Source organism: Lepisma saccharinum, chromosome 16 (assembly GCF_977018435.1).
Source record: "Lepisma saccharinum chromosome 16, izLepSacc3.1, whole genome shotgun sequence".
Taxonomy (NCBI): Eukaryota; Metazoa; Arthropoda; class Insecta; order Zygentoma; family Lepismatidae; genus Lepisma; species Lepisma saccharinum.
In genome coordinates, this window is record NC_139244.1 from 38,074,572 (window position 1) to 38,098,287 (window position 23,716).

Consider the following 23,716-nt stretch of genomic DNA (forward strand, 5'->3'; position numbering starts at 1 on the left):
AACTTTACAAAATAAGCAAGATAATACATTAGATCCTCTTAAGCAAAATTATTTGGGGGCTCTGCCCCCACATCGTTAACATTGGGGGGCTAGAGCCCCCCAAGCCCCATGGAGTCGGCGCCTATGGTGCTCAGTGTTGCCGCATGAAGATTCATTTTAAGTCAAAGGGTAAAATAGAAATTCGATCAAACATACCAAAATTTCAGGGAAATTTGAAGATATCGTACTCAGTATTAATACATACCATATTATTAGGTTGCATTTCCGTATCCATCATTGTTTGCTGTTCCTTCTCACTTCTATTCCTTTGAGAATAAGCCTATTTTGCATAATTTAAGTCACTTTCCTACATCTTCGGTTATTAGTAGGGGAGACTACCATGGAACACTTTTTACATTTCAATTTTTTTAAATTTTAGGTATTGACCTTTTTACGTGAAAAAATACTGGCCTTATCTATTGAAGATTTCTTTACAACTTCCTGTTTGTATTTTGCTGTTTTACAGTCCTATTAAGGATAAAATAAATAAAATTTAAATGATATGGAAAGTGTTCCTTGGTACAACATGGTAATGTACCATGGAATACACCCTCTTGTACCTTAGAACACAGAATGTAGGTTGAAATATGGCTGTAAAATAACTTAAATAAGGCTCAAATTTATTTGTCATTATAAACCAATATTATAAATACGAGGGTGGTTTGAAAAGTTCTAAGAATGGCCGGCAGATGGCAGCAGTGTTGTGTCGGGAGGCAGGAATAGCAGAGCAGGTGTTAGTGTAGTGCAAAATTGAGAAAATTGAACACCGTGCAGTGATAAAGTACTTCGTGTAAAAGGAAATGAAGTCGACATGAACATGTTCCATGGTACATGATGTTGTGTGTTCCAAGGTACAAGAGGACGCGCATTTCAACAAATATGGCTGCCTATGCTACATGTTACAATAAATTACTGAAGTTAGCATTCGTATTTACTCACCAGATGATATGGAACACGCTGTACATGACGATTGTCGCAAACACGATTTCGTTTCTTGGTTAGAACACGAATTATAACCAATAAAATATTTACTTTTGGCACTGAGAAATTTGATTCGTCCAGGGAATCCACGCTTTGTAACAAAACAAGAAAGAACTGTTGTCAGCACTACCTATCGGCATTCTCTACAAGGTAGCTGAGTTTGAGCCCGCTAAATAGCAGCAATTATCAGAAACAGTAAATGTTCCAGGGTACCCTATGCTCAAAGCACAACAGTCTCCCCTACTTATGAAAGTTATGAAATTGGCAATGAAGCAAAGGTATTTATACATTCATGGCTGACCGGGGTTTTATAATCATTTTGCCCATGTGATTAATTTTTTTTTCATATACGAAATATGGGCCAACAAAAGTACTATTACTATTTATTACTATTGTTGTTATATGATTTTTAACATGAAGGGGAAAAATTGGTAGCAAAGGGATATTTTGCCTATTACAAAGGGAAATTATGCCCTCAAATTGTGGCAACACTGACAGTGCTAAGGAAATACGTGCAAGGACGTTTTAGCATGCACACATTGCCTTACCTACTAGGTCTAGCTCCTCTCTCACCACACTTCGTATGTACCTCTCATGTGGAAGAGATTCCATTATCATTTTCAGCTGTACGAGATTGTCCAACTTGGCTCCATCATTAGTTTCAAAGCCCTCCAATCTGGCAAGAGACAAGGAAAGTCTGTTAAATAGAAAATACTAGAACTCTTCAAAGTGTAACGACTAAAACAAACGTATACTTGTAATAAGTCCACTCCCGGTCGCCGAAATGACGTATCTTTCATACCCCGGCACGGGGCCAGACGTCATTATGGGTACGGGAAACCGGTCGCGACTTTTACTTACGGTCCAGGTTTTTTAGTTCGGTACTGAGACGGTCGTTTATTGTCGTACTAGTGCGAGGCGGGGATAAATACCTTGAAATGTTACACTGTTTTGTTTACCTTAGATATGTAGACTCGAACACTATAAGAATACACTAATAGCATTATACCAGATACCTCAAAAACATCAAATGATAACACTGACGAACGGTAAAAATATGAATATATTGTATTAACAAAAAAATATTGGAATCAACAAACTGTTTACATCGCCTCCGCACTCACTCTCTCTCATTCTCTCTCTCATTCATTACTTCTGAGGAATACCAAAAGTGAATATACATACAAATCATGGATCTAATCAACATACTATTTCCTTTTTGTTTGAACCTTTACGTGAATTTAGGTCATTAGTCTGCCCGCTCCTGTGCTCTTTTAAATCAAATATGCGCCAGCCCTCGGAAAGCAATTATCTAAAACAATTAGGTCGGCGTAGTTAAACCTTTCGTTCGAATGAACGTACGCATCACGTCGTAAGCACGACATTTACCAAGTTTCTCGGACGGGGGTAATACACACAAGCCTCTCTCGTCCATTGAGAACAATTACACCATACATAGTGATGCGAAACTTAATCGGCTCCAGCTTCCGGAATACACAAATCAATCATCGGCGCGAGCAAAAATTACAACAAAAACCACCATGCAATAAAGAATACTACACGACCTTGCAATATAAAATACGCTTTCCACAAATTAAAAAGACTAATCGGTCAACAATTGACAAGCTAATTGACGCGACGGGGCGGTCGGTTACACAAAAATGGAGCACACTTTGATAATTTACACGAAAAATCAACGTTATGGAATGGAGCTTCTAACTCTGAATGCAGACAATCAAATTATTACATATGAACATGAAATGACCTTTTATATAACATTACTAAAAATATCAGACACGGAAGTTAGGTTCGGGGTTCCTGAGTCACTTTTCAAATCAGTGAGACTTCGGGTTTTACGATACGGCGTTGATACAAACAATACGTGCGTACATGGACATGAACCATCTGAAGAATACTCTACCAGACTCTGCTACATCGTGGGATCGTTCATCTTTCCTGCATGCGGGGATTTGCACAAGGTTCCTTTGAAGCGAAAATGTTCTTCGAGGTCGAACGCGGCGAAGGATGGTTGCGACGATATTGGGCACTTTCACTTTCATAGAACGTCGCGTTGTCTCTCTTCTCACAAGCTTCGGCTGTACGTTCTCACGCGTCGGTTCGGAATCTCTCTTGGGTGTCGTGTCAAACGTCGACCTGGAATCATCTCTCTCTCTCTCTCTCTCTCTCTCTCTCTCTCTCTCTCTCTCTCTCTCTCTTGGGCTTCTGTCGGGCGTTGATCTGGAGTAATCCATCCTTCTCTCTCTCTCTCTGGGAACGGGCTTCTATTGGACGTCGAACTGGAAACGTCCTTCTGGGCGTCGGGCAATGTTTGGCATCGCGGCGCTGCGTGTAGGTCGAGTGGGTTTTGACTTTGGCTTTGGTGCGAGCTGGCTTCACCGGATGGTGGCGGTGCATCGTTGCAGGGGTCGGGGAAGGCGACGGCCTCCCTTCTCTATCTTTTTAGCCGGCCATCTTTATGGTAGTCCACGCTTGGTAAAAACAAACCACCGCGAAATGCTTCACAGAATAAAGGGCACACTGGTAAACTCACTATCGGTGACTCACTCACGGTACGGAAGAAAAACAAAGTCCACGGAGACAAAACAGTAGTCACGCGAGAGTGTAGCGCGGAGATGCTCTCTCTACCAAATCCGGGTAAAACTGTGTCGTGAACTCGAAGTCCTGCAGATTTATAGCAGATTCAAAATTGTCCGTTGAAAACACGCTAGAGTGGCTTGGCTTGGGTTTCCGAAGAGATGGAAATGACCTCTGGTCCATTGTCTCGAAATGCGGTCACACGGTGTGTCCTCGGTTCTTGCTAGCTTGGGCTCCAGATGATTATCCTGGTCAACCGTGAAAAGTAGTTTTGGCCTCCCGCGGCGAATACTCCAATGGTCCAGACGAAAATAAGTCCATCCTTTCTCCGTGACGGCCCGCTTTGGTGCAAATATGCCATGTACTATGCCGTATTGACAGTTCGGCTGTCACTCAGAAAAACCCGTCTCCCAACTCCCGACGTCTGGCTCGGATACCAATTTTGCCACAAAATAAACCCAACCTCACACTTTACATTTAAACATAATATGAATCAATAAACAAAAATGATTAATATCGAACGGTGCTTTTTCATATGTCACTCGATACCGTGACATACTAGCGCCAAGAAACCTCGGAAAATATGCGAACTAAACACTATAGGCTTAGAAGCGGTTAGGGACAGCCACAGCAACTTGAGAGATATGTGCTATCAGCACCAAACCTGACCTGCCTAACACATCCATGTTAACATTTAACACCTTAAATAAGCATGTAATAGGTTAGGTAGGCTAAGTTTAGTTTATTTGATCTATTATATGCATATACGTGCACTACACCTAGTGTCAAGGAGTATAGCAAACTAGACACGGCCATTACTGAGTAGTTTCTTGTGTCATGGTAACTTAGGCGCAAAAACAAGAACAGCAACAGATGGAAACGCCAGAGAATTTTTTTTAACGCTCACTTTTATATTTGAAAAAAGAACCTCATATTCATTCGTTGATTGCTTTTATTAGTTGAAACACATGAAAATATTGAAAACTCATCTAAATAAGTCATATTCAAGTTTCTTGTTTTTGAGACTCTGAACACACATACATATTTAAATTGGTTTATAACAAAGTAACAAAAAAATCAGTTTACCGGCCGCCATATTGAATTGTTTTTCTACTTCAAGGTATGAGTCGAACATAAGACTTCCGCTGCGAGTCCAATACTCAACATGCCACAACTTTGAATATGAAATATAAATCAGCCATAAAAATGAATGAATACTTACTTATAGGATCTCTTGTGCGTGATGATAAGGTCAGTCTCCTCACAGCCTGCGATGCAGCGGTCGCACACCAGCTTCTGCTTGTCGTGGCTCCAATTCGAACGAAGAGTTTCGAAATACTCTGAAAAGACACGCATATTCACATTTGTTGCAGGAAGTTGTCACTTCTGCGACGTATAAAGCAATGTTTATTTTAGAAATAAAGTCCCCGTGCTTTAAAAACAAAGGTTTCATCGCTATCCACTTAAAGAATTCTCACAAATTAATTACTGACCGAGTTTCATCAACATACTTCAATGTGATACTTTTGAGTGTCGAATAGTATTTATACTATCTGTGTTCTCATGGAAAAATAAGGAGGGCATAAGGGCTTATAACCAGGAAGAAAATTGACAGGCACAGTAGTGGTATTGACTGTACTATAAACCCGAGAAAGTATGAACTCTCCTCAAGCAGGTTTGGCTATACTTAAAACTAGCTTAACATGGCCATATGAGTTTTTTGCTCTAGTGTGAAACCCCGTATAATCCAAGATTTTTGTAAAAAAGCCCTCATGGATTCCATGAGAAAGTATGACCCCCTCAGATTGATGAGGCTACACTTATAAAAGGCACTTTTGTGAGATTGTTGTCCATAAATTTGTTAAAAATATGCCCCTCTTGTGGCCACACTTAAAACTAGGCCACCCACACACACACACACATATTTATTTCTGGTTTAAGTTCAATTGGATACCAGCTTCAATTTGTTTATCTAATATTAAAACAATGTAATTCTTCTAGAATTGCTCCGTGACTCTCTCATTTCTTACATCATAAACATATGATTTTTCTCCTATGAGAATGACACTACAAATGGTATCTAATACATATCAGTATTGCCAATTGTAGAAAACAGTAAACAAAATTTGCCTGTTTTAGAGATATTCCAAAAAAATAAGCAACAACAACAGGGGCCATGTATGTGCAAATGTCTGAACTCGGTGAATACTTGGGAACAAGTCAATTATTTTAATATGTCAATATTTTTAACTCTTTTTGCCAACAACAGAGCCATCTATGTGCAAATGCCTGAACTTGGTGAACACTTGGGAACAAGTCCATTTTTTTTCATTATGTCAATATTTTTAACTCTTTTTGCCAGTAATAGGGAATGGTAATAAGCAATAAACAAAGTACTTTGGAGCCGAATATGCCTTTCTTAGACGTCGTATATTACTAAAATATCTTTAATTCACATATTTCTCATACCGCCGTATCTTGTTCTATTAGGTTTGTTCAATAAAATTGCCTCTTCAAGAAAATTGCACACCAGCAAAAGAGGTACCAATAGGGCAAGATACAGCGGTATGGGGATATGTGAATTGTTGGTTTCTTCGATTCAGATAAATGGATTGAATTGAAACTGGGATATTTTGCATTTTCCGTGTAGAGGAATTGGCCATGGCGCAGCTCCTCTACACGGATCAATATTCGGGGGAGTTTCTCAGATTCCCGCGGAGCGGCACTTGAAGCAACAGCACTGCGAGCAGTTCATTTCGAGCCCAGCACCGGCGTGTCGATCAATATTTGGAGCAGCGATCCTTTACAAAATTGATTAGTTCCAGACAATTCCGCTCGCCTCGCTGGGGAGGCGCTGCGGTCTGGATTGCATGTACGCTCAGCAGAAAAACGGGATGTGCATTCAGAAGAAAGTACTTCGGCAAAAATGTTAGAGAATAGCTCATGTTTCTGAATGCACCCCCACAGTGTTTCTATTGGCTCTGTAAAACTATAAAAGCCAGGGCACAGTGCAGATTCTTCACCATTGCTGGATTGGCAGTGGAACCCACAAGTGGGGGGGGGGCAGAACCTGAACAGGCTCCACCAAAGTATAGGAGACTTGAAGCATATAATTTGGCAGAATAACCCAAATAAGATCATATATACATACACATACAAAGCACAATGCTGAACCCAACTGATCCAATATAGAATTTTGATTTGAACCCCAAGAAATTATATATAAATACCAAAACCAAAAATATTAATACACATACACACATACACACACACAAAGTACAGTGCTGAAGCCCAATTGATCCAGCATAGAGCTTTGATTTGAACCCCAAGAAATTATATATAAATACCAAAACCAAAAATATTAATACACATACACACATACACACACACAAAGTACAGTGCTGAAGCCCAATTGATCCAGCATAGAGCTTTGATTTGAACCCCAAGAAATTGTATATAAATACCAAAGCCAAAAATATTAAGTGTATACACACATACACACATATACACACACACAAAGTACAGTGCTGAAGCCCAATTGATCCAGCATAGAGCTTTGATTTGAACCCCAGGAAATTGTATATAATAAACAACAGCAAAAATGCCGAATCAAAAATATTGTAATCAATGCAATAAGAATATATCCAGCCCCAATTGGGCCAAGCATCAAAAGATTTGTAACCCGGACAAATACAGAACTCCCACAAAAATTTGCCCCAAATGCAATAGAAAATACAACATGGAATATTTCACATATAAACATAAAAATACTTGTTCTGCACAACCATCTACATCTGGTCTGAAAAGAAGGCACGAAGCACCTGTTAATGCCAGAGCAGCAAAGCAGCCACGCCATGCACCCATCCGTAGCAGTTTTAACGGCCAATTAAGGGATCACAAGTTTGTATCAGAGCCAAGATGTGGCATTGAGAATTTCTTGAACAGTATAAATCCTAATGTGCAGGCAATTCTAAATGTACAAAATGGCTCTTATAAGCTTTCTCTCAAATTGTTTATACAATATAAGAAGCCAAATGGCACAAAATTTATACATCCCCACATAACAGAAACTGTACCGGTATATTCAAATGCAAATTTAGACACAATAATAAGCAGATTGATGGATCAATTGAATATTAAACACTCTGAATTTGCGGCAAAAGAGTCAGGATGGAGCCTATGCGGCTCTCCGCACAAGTTATATGTTAATATTTCTGAATTCAGCCCATTACAAGGATCTACATATCTGCCATTACCTGCCAATATTAAAAACAGAAGAGCCGTGGTTAATATTGAAAATACCGACCAGAAATGCTTTTTGTGGTGTATATTAGCTGCTTTGTTTCTAGTTTCAAGGCATCCTGAGAGAATAAGTTATTACAAACAGCATAAACATATTTTTGATGATGCAATGGAGGGTTTGGAATATCCAATGTCTGTTCAGAATATTGATAAATTTGAAAAAAGGGCCAGGCACATCAATGGCAAGCAATTATCTATTAATGTATTTACTTGTTCCACTGGCAATTGCTTGATAGATCCTCTCAGAATCAGTACACTTGATGATGAATCTGCAATTCCGATTGATCTGCTCTTAATTGAAAAGGATGGTACACACCATTACACTCTGATACATAATCTTGAAGCTTTAGTGAGAACACAACTAGACAAAACTCATACAATATTCAAGTTGTGCAGAAGATGTTTAACTGTATTTTATGGTCAAAAAATGGTGAAGGGGGTTCGGGAAGAGAGTGCAGAAATTGCTAAAAACAAGTTAATTGAGCATCTGAAATACTGTGGGAACCATAAACCTGTTCATATGGTGATGCCCAATCCAAGTGAAAATTGCAAATTCAAAAAGTATGAAGCCTTGTTGGAACACCCAGTATATATTGTCTGGGATTCCGAATCAAATCTCAAATCTCTTGCATTCTGCAATCCAGATCCCGAAGAATCTTCAATTACACCATACCAGCTGCATGAACCTTCCAGCTTTTGTTATGTGGTTGTACAGGATGGTGTTGTTAGTAAAGAATTTTCATACATGGGACCAGATGCAATCAAAATATTTGCACATAGAATAGAAAATGAGTGCCGTGACATAGCATATAACATCTTATTAAAATCAAAACCTATGTTGCCTTTAACAGAGGAACAGATTGAGGATTTCAACAATGCAGAAAAATGCCCGGTATGTGATTCTGAATTTTCAGATACAAATATCAAGGTTCATCACCATTCTCATACAGATGGTCGATATAAACAGGCCCTGTGTAATAGCTGTAATATTAAGATCAAGAGACCAAGATTTGTCCCCATATTTTGCCATGGAGCATCCAATTATGATTTCCATCATCTGATCAGGTACGAGGGGTTTGAGAAGCAGAATTTAAATATTTTAGCTGAAAATGATGAGAAATATATATCTATTAGCAAGATAATTAAAGTTGATGGTGTTCCTATTCACATAAGATTTCTTGATTCTTACAGATTTTTATCTGCTAGCCTGCCCACACTGGCCTCTCAATTACCTGATGATCAATTCAAAATCACAAGTGCCTCGTTTCCAAATCAGGACCTGAAATTAATTAGGCGGAAGGGTGTATATCCATATGACTATGTTACAGATTTTTCTAAATTTGATGAGTGTTCCCTGCCACCACAAGAAGAGTTTTACAGCAAAATCAGAGGATCTGGAATCACTGATGAAGATTATCACCATGCTCAGTTGATGTGGAACAATTTAAAATGCAAGACATTTGGTGATTATCACATGGCATATTTGAAACTTGATGTCACCCTCTTAGCTGATATATTGCAGGCATTCAGAAAATCTTCCATGCAAAATTATAAACTGGATCCAGTATATTTTTACAGTGCCCCGGGCCTAGCATGGGCCGCAACGTTTTTGAACACTAAAATGCAATTGGATCTGATCCACGATCAAGATATGTATCTGTTTATGGAGAAATGTATAAGAGGGGGGATGGTGCAATGTTCTCAGAGATATGCCAGAGCAAATAACAAGCATAATATGCTGCCTGATTATGATCCAGCACGGCCATCAAATTATATACTGTATGTAGATGCAAACAGCCTCTATGGTCACGCCATGATGGATAAACTGCCATATGCAGGGCTTGAATGGGTTGAAGATTTCAATATTGAGGATCTTCAGGATTTTGATGACAGTAACTGTGGCCTCTTCTTAGAGGTAGATCTGACATTTCCTGATAATGTACACAACAAATTTTCTGATCTGCCCCCAATTCCCGAGGTTCAGTGCTCACCTGGCTCTAAACAGAAGAAGCTCATGATGACTCTAGAGCCGAAACAAGGCTATGTCATATATTACAAAAACCTCCAGTTCCTGATGAAACATGGTGTTCAAGTGACCAAAATTGGAAAAGTTTTGAGGTTCAGGCACTCAGAATGGTTGAAACCATACATTGATACAAATACAGAGCTTCGAACATCTGCAAAGAGCCAATTTGATAAGAGCTTGTTTAAATTGATGGTGAATTCTGTGTATGGCAAAACAATTGAAAATGTCAGAAAACATACCGATGTTAAAATAATTACTGACCCCAGCCGGAGCAAAAAATTGGTTGCAAAGCCCAACTTCAATTATAGAAGAATTTATGATGAGCACATGGCACTTTTCAACATGATGAAAACAAAGATTAAGTTTGATAAACCTATTTATGTAGGGGCTGTGATATTGGAATTGTCCAAATTACATATGTTAATATTATATTATGATGTGCTGAAACCTTTTTATGGTGATCGTGTAAAATTATTGTACATGGACACGGATAGTTTTATTCTTGATATTCAAACAGAAGATGTTTATCAAGATATGGCACAGCCTGAATTGTTTCAATACTTTGATACCAGTGAACATACAAGAATTCAACCCCACAACAAAAAGGTGCCTGGCAAGTTAAAAGATGAGACATGTGGTGATGTTATTGTGGAATTTGCTGGGTTAAGTGCCAAGGTGTACAGTTTTAAAACATGTAGTGCTGTTGTCAAAAAGGCCAAGGGTATTGGCAGAGTTACTGTGGAAAAAGATCTTGTATTTGAAGATTATAAAAATTGCATCAAATCCCAGAATTCAATCAGAACATCAGAAAATAGAATTCAGAGTGAGGATCACTTGTTGACTTCAAATGTTGTAAGAAAAGTGGCCCTGGACCTACATGATGATAAGAGATACATTTTATCATGTGGCATACATACTCTACCTTGGGGGCATTGTGATTTGAAAAATGGCAAACAATGCCCAAACACAGAGCATGATTTGAATTAAATAAACATGCCTATGAACTTATTTGGGTTCAAAAAACAGGCTATTATGGATCTGCCAACACCACAACCCTCTCCTGATATGCTGTCTAAACTGAGTGGCTTGTTAATTATTCATCTGAACAGCATACTTACAGATAATGATGATGAAACAGGTAAAACATTGTACATATTTAACAATAATTTAAATCATTACCAATTACCTGTAAGTGGTCAATTGCAATTTATTACAACCCCCGAGGGTGATGTCAAGATTTCAGTAGGGAGAAATATTTATAGAATTAAGCACTCAAACATGATTTCTGGCACTGTATATACTGTTTCTGCTGGTGACTGCTTATATATTGAGGTCCCGGGATCATATGACAAGCTTATACCCTTTTTTATAGAATTAAGAATCAGATACTCTATAATAAATAACCATTAAAACAAAAATGCCTAATGATATATTTGGCCATACAAGACATGAAGATCACAGTGATGAGATTCTGATGCTTGATGTCAGAGTCAAGAAATTAAGAAGTGATTTACAAGCTTTACAAACCACACTCAATGCCAGTCTTCAATTAGAAATTACAAATTTGCAATCACAATGCATGGACCCTCTTCTTAAAATTGATTCTGAACTCAAATTGTTGCTTCAGAAATATACTGACCTTGCAACATTAGATAATTTTCAAAGTTTAGAAGAAGCTGTAGCAGCTCTTCAAGCCAAATTTAAGACCCAGGCTAACAACTCCGAGCAATTGAAACAGCAATTGGAAGAGCAGATAAATAATGTCCAGACACAGCTCCAAACAATTGTCAAAAGCATAAAATCACAAGAAGATTTTGATCTAGTGATTTCCACTCTAAAGGAACAGATTCAATCACTCCAGATACCTAATCTGGATCCTCTGAACAATACCATAGCCGAGGTTAAAGAAAAAATTGAGACACTTGAAAATTTTATGAACAACTTGCCATCTTCTGATGCTTTGAATGCAATAACTCGGAGTGTAGCAAATATTAAGCTGCAACTTGAAACATATGAAGATTTTGGAAAAATTCAAAGTTCCATAACCCATCTTGAGGGTACAATAGCAGCAGTGCAAAGTGATTTGGCAAATGTACTAGAATCCCGATTGCCTGGTATTGTAGACACACTTGTTAGTGTCCAGCACCAAATCACAAAGCTTGAAAACCTCAACACTGAATCTGAACTATCTCATTTTCATCACTTGATCGATGATATCCAAACAAAACTTGAAATTTTACAACAATCCACACCCTCTCAGGCAGATATAGCCCTGCTCCAAAATGCTATGCAAAATGTGGCTGATGCTTCTGAATTAAACAATGTGAAATTGGCACTTGAATTTTTGCAAAATACAGTATCAAATCTGCCCACATCACAGGAACTTAAAAATATAAAGAGGGCAGTGAATCGCATATTGAAATCAGAAGATATCAAGAATATCCAGGCAGAGATCAAACAACTCACTCAGACAGTGGCCACTCTACCAACCAATCAACATATTAATGAACTGCATGCCTTGTTTGAGGATATCAGAAGACAGGTCCATGATCTTACTGCTCAAAATTCAAAATTGGCAGTTGTTGAAAATTTGCAACAAATTGTAGCTAATATCAAGCAACAGCTAGGGACCATGGAATCCAATCAAGCAAATGCTCTGTCTGTTTTTGCCACCCAGCTTCAAGAAATTGTGCAACAATACAAAAAACTTGTTGTGGACATAAAAATCAAGCCAGGCCATGATGATGTTGTTAGGACCATCAATGAGCACCTTGAATCTGTAACAAGCAGATTGCTTACAGCAGAAAAAGAAATAACAGGCATAATCGAGAATCCAAAACATACAGTAATTCTTGAATTGTACAGCATCCCCAACAAAGAATATGATTCACCATTTACACCAGGTGGCAAAATATATATGCTGTCCCCTGCACAATTTTATTACCAGTTTTTTGTTGGGGGCACATTGAGACCAATCAAGATCAAATATTGGCTTCAACCACAGGCACATCACTACCCTACCTTATCAATAACAAATGCTGACAACAAAGTAAAAATCACCAGTGTAGAGTTAGAGGATTTTACAGACCCCAATACATTAGAAACATCTTATACTGAAGATGATGGCACTTTGGAATTTAAAATACAAATAGGGGACAAATTATATTTAGAAAATCCTGCAGTATCAGCTGCTGAACACCCCATAGTTGCAATATTCTTGTTTACATATTATGTCTAGACAAATTATTGTTGATGAATTACACAGACAGGCCAGACATAATTTTAAGAGACTCCCAGTAGTCACAAAGGGCATAGATGATTTATGGCAGAGCGACTTGATTGAGTTGTCAAGTGGACAGTTGAAAAACTTGGACAAAATCAACAAGGGCTACAAGTATCTACTCACTGTAATAGACACATTTTCAAAATTTGCCTGGGCTGTGCCACTCAAATCCAAGACTGGAACATGTGTTACAGAAGCCTTCAGGACAATCATCAATCATTCAGGAAGATCACCGCGCTATTTGCAAACAGATAATGGCAAAGAATTTTATAATTCAGTGTTTCAACAATTTATTAAAAGCCAGTCAATAAAACATTACTCGAGTTACAGTGATCTTAAAGCCTCAATTGTAGAGAGATTCAACAGAACCCTAAAAAATCTTATGTATAAACAATTTACCCTCCAAGGTAATTATAAATGGCTTAATATTCTTCCAGAACTTCTACATAAATATAACAACTCGGTCCATTCCACAATCAACATGAAACCCTCTGAAGTAACTTCATCTGATGAGCAAAAATTGATCAGGACTGTTTATTATCCTAGATACCAGCCAACAACAAGAAAGGCCAAATACAGGGTGGGCGATCAAGTAAGAATCAGCAAATATAAGCACTTATTCAAGAGAGGCTTTACAAGAAACTGGAGCACCGAATTATTTACAGTGGTTCAAGTTAAACCCGGGACCCTTAACACATATATAATAAAAGATCACCGAGGAGAAATTCTCAAAGGCCGATTCTATGAACAAGAGCTCAGCAAAACTAAACAGCCTGACACATATCTCATAGAAAAAATCATCCGCAGAAAAGGCAACAAGTTATTTGTCAAATGGCTGGGTCATCCGGAAAACAGCTGGATCGATGCAGACAAAGTGATAATATGAGCACCTGGGATGTTATAAAGAGGCTGCCAGAACCTGAACAGCAGATTAAGAGAAATGGCAAGTTGCTGCCTGAAAATATTAGATGTCTTATTGTTGGGCCATCGGCTTGTGGTAAAACTACACTAATGGTTGATAATTTTTTATTGGCACCCAACTGGTTAGACTGGAAAAACAGGCACTTGTATATCTTCTCTAAGAGCTTGGAACAATTAAAATATCAGCAGTTGATGAAGCTATATGATGGATTGGATATAGCCACTTTTGAACCAGATGTTAAGCCACTTCATGAATGTCTCGATAATTCTGTTGTTGTGTTTGATGACATTATACTGGATAATCAAAACAAGGTTAGAAATTTCTTTACACAGGGCCGACACAAAAACATTGATTGCTTCTACCTTGCACAGACTTTTTCTAAAATACCGAAGCAACTGATCCGAGACAACAGCAATTTTATATGTGTGTTTCATCAAGATCATACCAACCTCAAACACATACATGATGAATATGTAGGTGGGGACTTGAGCTACAATGATTTTTCCAAGTTTTGCAGCAGGTGCTGGAACCAGGACAGTTATGGGTTTGTCACAATTGATATGACAAGAACACCTAATACTGGTAAATACAGAAATAAAATCAACGATTTTCTAGACGTTGAGACATAAATAAATAACCATGAAAAGGCCAATCATTGATGATCTTAAGTTAAGAGATTATCTTGTAAAAAGATTTAAGGGATGGAAATCAGAGAATCGTGGAATTTATGAAAAACACAAACAAACAGAACAGCCTGTAATTGATGCTATTAATAATTTAGGTAAGAATATCAAAACTGTTACAGAGCAAAATCAAAATTTGATCACAGAGCTTGTGCCTGTAGCTGCAAGGAACATATTAGATTATCCATTCACCCCACTTTCCAGTATTCATACACCTAGTCCTGTTGCTCCTAGAAGAATTGAAGCTACTCAGGATCCTATTGAATTGGGTCTTCTTGCTCAAAAATATTTAACCACACCTAAAGACAACAAAGATGAGGTCTTTGGCTTATATGCTGACACAGAGCTTGATGGCAGCATCATACATAGAATTGGCAATTTCAGAGTAACATTTATGGGAGATGATATAATTGTATATTCAGAATCTCATCTTGGACAAAGAGGTGGTTTTGTTAAATATCCCGGCACACCTGGATTGTGGGAACTGATGACTAGGAAAAGGCCTGGCAGCTATACAGATCAAGAATATGAGCACTACAAAGAAATATTAATAAAATCAGATGCTCTATACCAGAACAATGATCCCACACAAAAAAGAGTCAAGTCTAGCAGTGGGGCAAAATACAATAATTTAATCAAGCCCATATGGTCACAGATCAAGACTGGCAGTGGAATCAAACAATACAACACCCTGCCTAAAGAATTTGTGTGGGTTGATGATGTCAGGAAACTTGTAGATAGGTTGCTGGTGATAGCTGGGGAGGAAAATGCTGGCAACAACAATTTTTACAATGAAAAGGTTGGAATTATGGACATGATAAGCACAAAATTGTCTAATTTTATAGTGAATGACCCTAAGGGGATTGGATATCTTATAAAAATTATTAATACTCTACCACCTAAATTTTGGAATATTTCTGAGGGTCGGGGCCTGGTTAATGACATTATAAACAAGCTGCCATTTGAACTACACATTCCAGGCTATCAGTATTGTGGTCCAGGCACAAAATTAGACCATAGATTAAACAGAGGGGACCCTGGTGTTAATCCCCTAGATGCTGCTTGCAGAGACCATGACATAGCATACAACACACATACTGATCTTGACAAGAGACATGTTGCAGACAAGAAATTAGAAGAGGTTGCATTTGGTAGATTTGTAAGCAAAGATGCTTCTTTGAGTGAAAAAATAGCAGCATTGGGAACCACCATAGCTATGAGCACCAAACAAAAACTGGGGTGGGGGCTGTGAATATGTATATAATAAACCTACGATGAAGGCCAAGGGTGTTATGTATCAAATACCTTATGCAGGTCTCAAATCTCTTAAAACTATTGACAGTCTTTTAACCAAAAAGCAGCGCAAGAAAAAAAGCTCTTGTCTTGCAAAAGGACATGGTATGAAATTGTTGCTTAGCACCCCCCAATTAAAAAAATTACAGCAATCAAGAAAAAAATTGCATACAGGGGGTTTCATATTTACCATCCCGGCCATCTTAGCTGCTCTCGGGGCTGTTGGGAGCTTGGCTGGGTGATCAGCTGCCATAGCAAAAACAGTAATAGATGCCAAGAAGAATAGGGCAGAATTAGATGAGCAGAAGCGCCATAACCTGGCCATGGAGAAAAAAGGCAAAGGTGTTAAGAGAGCCATGAATAAGTTTAAAAAAAACAAGAGCCGCTTACAAACCAAGATATTGAAGCTTTAATCAAGCCATTGGGCATCAAACATTTTAGAGGTGTGTACATGTCTGATTCTTTGCCGGAACAACCACTCAACAAAGAGTGTGGCATTGTTAATTTGGATCAGTACAAAAATCAGGGCACTCACTGGATCTGTTATCTTAAATATTTAAACAATGAGGCATTTGTGTTTGATTCATTTGGAGGTGTTCCTCCTGAAAATTTAATAAAATATCTAAATTCAGCTAATCTTTATTACAATAATGCCCGTGTTCAAAACTTCAAAGATGTTAATTGCGGACATTTGTGTTTATCTGTTCTCAGATATATGTCTCAAATAAATAAACCATCAATTGAAAATTTTCAAAAGGCCTTGTGGTATCTGAAACATCATGGGGGTATTCCATCTCACCAGCCAAAATTCAATATTGAAACTCAAATTGCATGATGACATAGTGTATCCCAAAACAATAGCTCTCAGAGCATTTTATGGCATGTACCTGATCCCAAATATTACTCACCACAACAACAAAATTGCAGTTGGGGATCAAAATATTGTCATCACTCCAGGGCAGTATAATCTGTCCACTCTAAATGCTCAATTACCCAGAGGTGTAGTGTTAAGTCAAAATTCTGCACTCACAGAGTAGAGATTGTATCTGCTACAGAAACAGTGCATCTGGGTACTATAGGAGAGCTGTTAGGATTTGAGAACAACACAAAACTTGAAGCAGCCATCAAACACACTGCTATGAATATACCCAAATTCTTAGCCATAGAGACTCTGAATATTCACTGTAATGTGGCCGAGGGTATGATCACCAAATCAAATGGCATAGGCACTCACAAACAAACTGGCATCATTGCAACATTCAAACCTAATTCCGAATTCATGGAGCCGATCATCTACAATCCATCCCCAACATTATATTTTCCTGTGTGCCATAACAGAATAGATTACATTGAATTGATGGTCACTAATGAAAAAGAAGAATTAGTTGATTTTGCTGGAGCCACAACAACTGCTATCATAGAGATTAACATTTAAATAAAAATACATACAATGGAAAATATTGAGAGTTATGAGCTACAATCATTCCCTCCAAACAGGAGGACATTTGCAAATTTAAATCAACCCAACACAGAAATCGAGGTTGATCTTGATGTAGGGGACGGATTTATACACCCCCACAGAGCAGATCTATACATCAAATTTGATGTTGTAAAGCTCGATGGAACAGATTATCCGGCAAATTCAAATATAAGACTTGTAGACAATTTTGTGCCGCATCTTTTCTCAGAAATTGAGATCAGAAAGCATGGCGTTGTTATAAACAGAATAGATTATCCCGGCATTACCTCCACGGCTTTGGCTACATTAAAATTATCCAAAACCGAAGCTTCATACTACAAAATAGGCGGATTTGAGGCTGGTGATAAGATATTAACCAAGAACCACACAGTGCTGTTCCCGATGCGCCTGTTGCCAGGATTCTTCTCAGATTACAAAGAAATTATGTGGAAGGGTGGTTTAAGAATCACATTTAGAAGAGCTGCCAATGATAACAATGCTTTGATGAGGTACAGTGCAATAAACTCTACAGGAGAAGCTCTGCCCAATACCCTACCTGATGAAGGCAAGTGCATTATTCAGACTATGGAGCTAAGAATCCCGGTTGTTGAATATGAGGCCAGTTATGCTCTTAAATACAAAGCTGATATAATAAAAAATCCACAGATTCCTCTACAATTTTATACATATCAATGCGTACAGAAGCCCGCATCTGGTACCTATTATGAGTTTGATGCTACAAATTCATTCTCCAGTATTCAATACGACATGCCGGATTTTGTGGTGGTATTGTTTCAGACTGGAAGACACAACAATCAGGAAAAAAATTCAAGCAAATTTGATAGCTGCAACATCAAGAACATATATCTTAAAAATGGCAGAAATGAGGTATTTCCTAGAGAAAATTATAATTTAGACATGTCCAAGGATGATTTCCTTAAATTATATGAGGCATTTTCATCATACAAAAGGGTCACTACAGGCAATACGGATATGTATTACACACCAGATGAATTCAAGACACGGAGACCCATGTTTGTAATTAACACTTCAAAAAGGAAACAAGTTGTGGTTAATGACAGGACAAACATTAAAATTATCTGTGAATTCCACGAGGCATTACCTGAAGACACCATTTGTAGTGTTATTCTCATAGGTGAAAAATCATATGTTTATGACGTAAGAAATGAGAGAGTCACGGAGCAATTCTAGAAGAATTACATTGTTTTAATATTAGATAAACAAATTGAAGCTGGTATCCAATTGAACTTAAACCAGAAATAAATATGTGTGTGTGTGTGTGTGTATGGGTGGCCTAGTTTTAAGTATGGCCACAAGAGGGGCATATTTTTAACAAAATTATGGACAACAATCTCACAAAAGTGCCTTTTATAAGTGTAGCCTCATCAATCTGAGGGGGTCATACTTTCTCATGGAATCCATGAGGGCTTTTTTACAAAAATCTTGGATTATACGGGGTTTCACACTAGAGCAAAAAACTCATATGGCCATGTTAAGCTAGTTTTAAGTATAGCCAAACCTGCTTGAGGAGAGTTCATACTTTCTCGGGTTTATAGTACAGTCAATACCACTACTAGGCACTAAAAACTCTCAAAATAGGCATTCAAAAAGCGCGGGAAATACAAAGTAGGCACTAAAATTGACGAACGTTGACAGAATTTCCACCATTTTCCAGGATTAGAATATCAAGAAGTAGCTATCTTCGATTTAAGCTCTTATGAGTGATTGAGGCGCCAGTATACAGCAAAAGAAATTGTGTATTATTTTAAGGGGTTGGGCTGAAACGCATTTTATACTCAATAGCCTACATTTTCTGGATGGGGAACAAAATAAAGCAGTTTAGGATGCACAGTGTGTTCTTCGAACCAAATGCCTCTATACGTAGCCAGCAACACATGCTGCTTCCGTCGCACAGAACTTCTCTAATGAATGAGGGGTTAGAGTCTTGCTCTTTCCAGAATCAGCAAATCCAGATATTGAAACTCTTCAGGCATGTTGCAATACGATATTAGTGTGTGAATAATTTGAATTTACGAGGGAGAGAGAAATGAAAAAAAAACCGACAAAAATATACGATAGACTGTATATAGTTTAAATTTATATGAAGTATCAACTATTATTTACAAATAAACCTCAATGTTGCAACACTGATCACGTGAACCTCAAGACGCTATTTTTGTCATTTTAAGATGGCGCCTCCTCCACAAACTTGCACCAGTGAAGTGCGGTGGTTTCTTGCCCTCTGGAAGCCTCAAACTTATAGAAATTATCCCGTAAATGAAAATTCATTATCGCTATTCATGCTTACTACACCAGCAAGTTCACAGACGAAGGAGGGAGTGCGACAATTCGCAGGCAGATGGGTGGAAACTCCTTTGCAGTGGCTCAAAAGTGACTACACGTACATGCCAAAGATTATTGTTCTTGAAGTAAAAAGGCACTAATTCAAACTTGAAATTATATATAGCCTAGATCAGCAGTGGCTCTATCTATGCTAAAATGCAGCAAACTTGTGCAACCCTACATGAGGAAATCTACTAGATAAAAAACAAAGACGAATTAAGGTTGTTATTTGACTCTCTCTTGTAAGTTTTATATTGTTGTTGTAAATTCTAGCAGTTATGGAAATTGTTGCAAAATTTGTTATTCACGTCAAGTGCATTTAGATCATGCAGTAATCGTGTTTAATAAGTGGGGATGAGTTTCTCTTACATATTATGTAACCGAACACCTTCACAGGAAGTAATGTGATAGGGCCCATGGATGTTCATGCTTTCAATCTAGCTCCGTGAATGGTATCTTACCTTTCACACTTTCCTTTTTACTCCAACTTTCCTTGTTATGATTAATTATAATGTAACAGTACAAATAACCAACATTAAATAAATCAATAACGCTGTAATGTACAGTATTTGAAACTAAAAACTGATGGACAAATTTAATTTTATGATTGTAGTGATTCTTGATTAGCTAACTTTATTGTTATAAATTATAAATATTCTGCACTTGATACGTTCACCAGTAAAGCAATGTAAAGACTACTTCATGTTCAATTGTTTGTTTCGAAAATCAATTAGAGCTAGGTCTCGCACAAACACGCACCAAAGCCAACTACTCTTAGAAGAAGAAAAGGTACTCACGTCTGTTCTTGGTCAAACAATCCAGTCCTTGTACATCGCATAAGAGGCTTGGATCTGTAAAATGACAGAGGGAAGAGTTATCTAGAGCGTAAGTCGAACATTTAAGAGCAGAAAATGTAAGTTGCTTTGCTCTTTCCCATGAGACACTGTGGCAGGTATAGAACAATTCTCTCCGTAATCAAGGTTTGTGGATTCTGAAAATAACATTAACTAAAATATTTTTTTAGTTTCACAGTGGGTAGTGATATATCAGCTGAAAATCTGACTTCAATGAGAAACTGTTTTGGTACAGTAAGTGAAGTTTGTGATTTTTTTTTAGAAATAAAACATGCAGAGGTGAAATACTAAAAATATATTGCATTATGTACCAGACAGAAAAAACAAACTATTGTCAATGTGTGAAACTAGATTTCTACAAAAACATGATTCACATCATGTTTTTATTAAATTTCTTCAACCTTGTCAGTTAAGTGGAGCTGTCCGAAAGAACGATCCCAAGGAAGTGATCTAGCCATAGTTGAAAAATTGACTTTTTGAATCGTACTCTTTATCTGTGAAAACGTTTTCAGTTTTACTGTACAGTTGTCAAAGTATTTAGAACCCTAATCACAATTTAGCCTCTGCTCTTTCTTTCCCACAAGATACGTCACAGAACTGCTTCAGAGCCTTCGGAAGATATCAGTTGAAGAGTTCAGCCAAATATTTGAAACTGCTTCTGAAAAGTGTCAATAGACATTCAATTCTGAAATTGTGATTCCAAGAATAACAACCCCCCCTCAAAAAAAACACAAGAAAACGAGATAACTATCCTGGTTAGGGTTACCAGACGTCCGGTATTTCCCGGACATGTCCTACATTGTAGCCTTATGTTCGGCGTCGGGGAGGAATTTGAAAAATATCATAATTGTCCTACATTTTGAGCATCACATAATATTAACTACTAACTAACTCTCTAGCCTTCTTAAACCCGAAGGTTCATGGCTGCAGCAACACAGGCCTTCCATGTTTCCCTATCTTGAGCAAGATCTATATACTCTTTTCCATCCCTACCGATTTCCCTTAGGTCCATCTCAACGTTGTCCCTCCATCTTCGTTATTAAAGAGGAAATAAAAAGTAGGCTTAATTCAGGAAATGCATGTTACTTCTTTATTCTTTAGCCTTTTAATAGCATCTTTAACTTCAGTCATCACATAATATTAATTAGGAAAATACGTGTCTCAGTTGAACAAAGAGAAATCACACAAGTTACAAGTCAATGGACTGCGCTCCCAAACTCAATTTTGATTCAGTCCTTGACCAAGAAGAAAAGAAAAGTATGTCCTGCATGAACAAAAACGGAAGCAGTTAATGAGCAAAGTTTTGGGGCCACATATTGATGATGTCACTGTTCAATGCCTAAGGGTAATTTCTTGCCTTGGGATGGAACAAGATGTTTCGCATTCTTATTCATTATTTTGATTGCAAAGCAGGGGTGTAGAGAACAGAGTTCTTCCGGGTGTCTACCATTCAAGAAAGTCATGAAAGTCAATAAATTATACTTGTGGTCACTAATTTTTGCTATCACAATGGCTGATTAGTTGATTTACTTTATTTTACTTAACTTTTCTGCCCCTTTGGTTAATCGCCAATCTAAGGATGAAAATGAATGGTGGTAAGATAAGATGGATGAAGAGACAAACAAATAGGAACAACAACACAAGCCCCACATAAGATTATACAGACTGTGAGTGTAGATGCCAGAGTCTCGCTAGTCTCCAAAGTGCAGTCCGAGGGCATTAATAGATAAAGCAGGTGTAATTCTCTGGTTAAATACGACTTGAGTTTTCATCTTAATTGGACTTTTGGTAGGGTTTTTCCATTAAATAGATATTTATTTTCTTATTTGTTAATTTCCAACTTTACCTAAGTAGAGGTCTAATAAAAAAAGGTTAAGAAAAACTGAAAAAAAAGTTCACGAAAAGTCCTGAAAAAGTCAAGAATTTTGGATTTGTTATTTTGGTAGAAACCCTGTTATTGAACTAGAAGCTACCCAAGATGAAACTTCTGGGATCATTTCAAATAACGGTAATTGCTGAATATTTGTTTGCCATTACAGGTCATAATGCAAATGTTGAGGACTCACGAGAGAAATATTTTTTTCATAATGTCTGTAAAACGTTTGGTACTGGTCCATATAATTTAAAAGAGTTTGACTATCCAAACTAACTAACTAACTCTCTAGTCTTCTTAAACCCGAAGGTTCATGGCTGCAGCAACACAGGCCTTCCATGTTTCCCTATCTTGAGCAAGATCTATATACTCTTTTCCATCCCTACCGATTTCCCTTAGGTCCATCTCAACGTTGTCCCTCCATCTTCGCCTTGGCCTTCCTACAGGTCTCTTACCATCAGGTTTCCCAACAAGAATCCTGTAAACTCCTCTTTCCTCTCCCATTCGTGCCACATGGCCTGCCCACCTAAGTCTTCTTCAGATATTATTAGTTTGACTATCCAGTCTCTCATAAATACATTTTGACTAAAACCTGATATTTTGAGAGAAATTGGCTCCTCTGACAATTACCAGTTAAAACATCTAGTAAGAGGTTCATTGTTTAATACGATTACAAGTTTGGAAATTTTGCATTAAAGAATACATTAAGAAATCTTAACTGAAAAGTGTCAATTTTAAATTAATCTCTAACGTGTTCTATAGAAATATGTATTATTTATTGCGAATGTTTTGTGTCCTACATTTTGACTCAATGTCCTACATTTTGGGGCATCATGTCCTACATTTTCCTTACAGCGATCTGCTAACCCAAATCCTGGTACCGTCTTGGACACAGCTGGGTTGTAACGACCCTATTGAAGAAGCAGTGAAGCAAGCCATCCATGTCTGACCACCAAGCGCCTTGTGACTAGACAACCCAAACAGCATTGCAATTCTGCGGCTTGTGTACCAGTCAAGGGTATACATCTCTGTAAATTGAGTA

The 23,716-nt window shown here is 37.8% G+C and overlaps 1 protein-coding gene across 1 annotated transcript in view; it reads right to left on the minus strand.

The window, feature by feature from the left end:
• LOC146000558 (pickpocket protein 28-like) overlaps nucleotides 1-23,716 on the minus strand; it is a 107,821-nt gene that overhangs the window by 20,922 nt on the left and 63,183 nt on the right. The window contains exons 9-11 of the mRNA XM_083138306.1: nucleotides 20,745-20,798; nucleotides 4,838-4,955; nucleotides 1,569-1,696 (exon numbers count right to left, since the gene is read on the minus strand). Coding sequence (XP_082994432.1) covers nucleotides 1,569-1,696; nucleotides 4,838-4,955; nucleotides 20,745-20,798 — 300 coding nt within the window. The remainder of the gene's footprint in view (nucleotides 1-1,568; nucleotides 1,697-4,837; nucleotides 4,956-20,744; nucleotides 20,799-23,716) is intronic.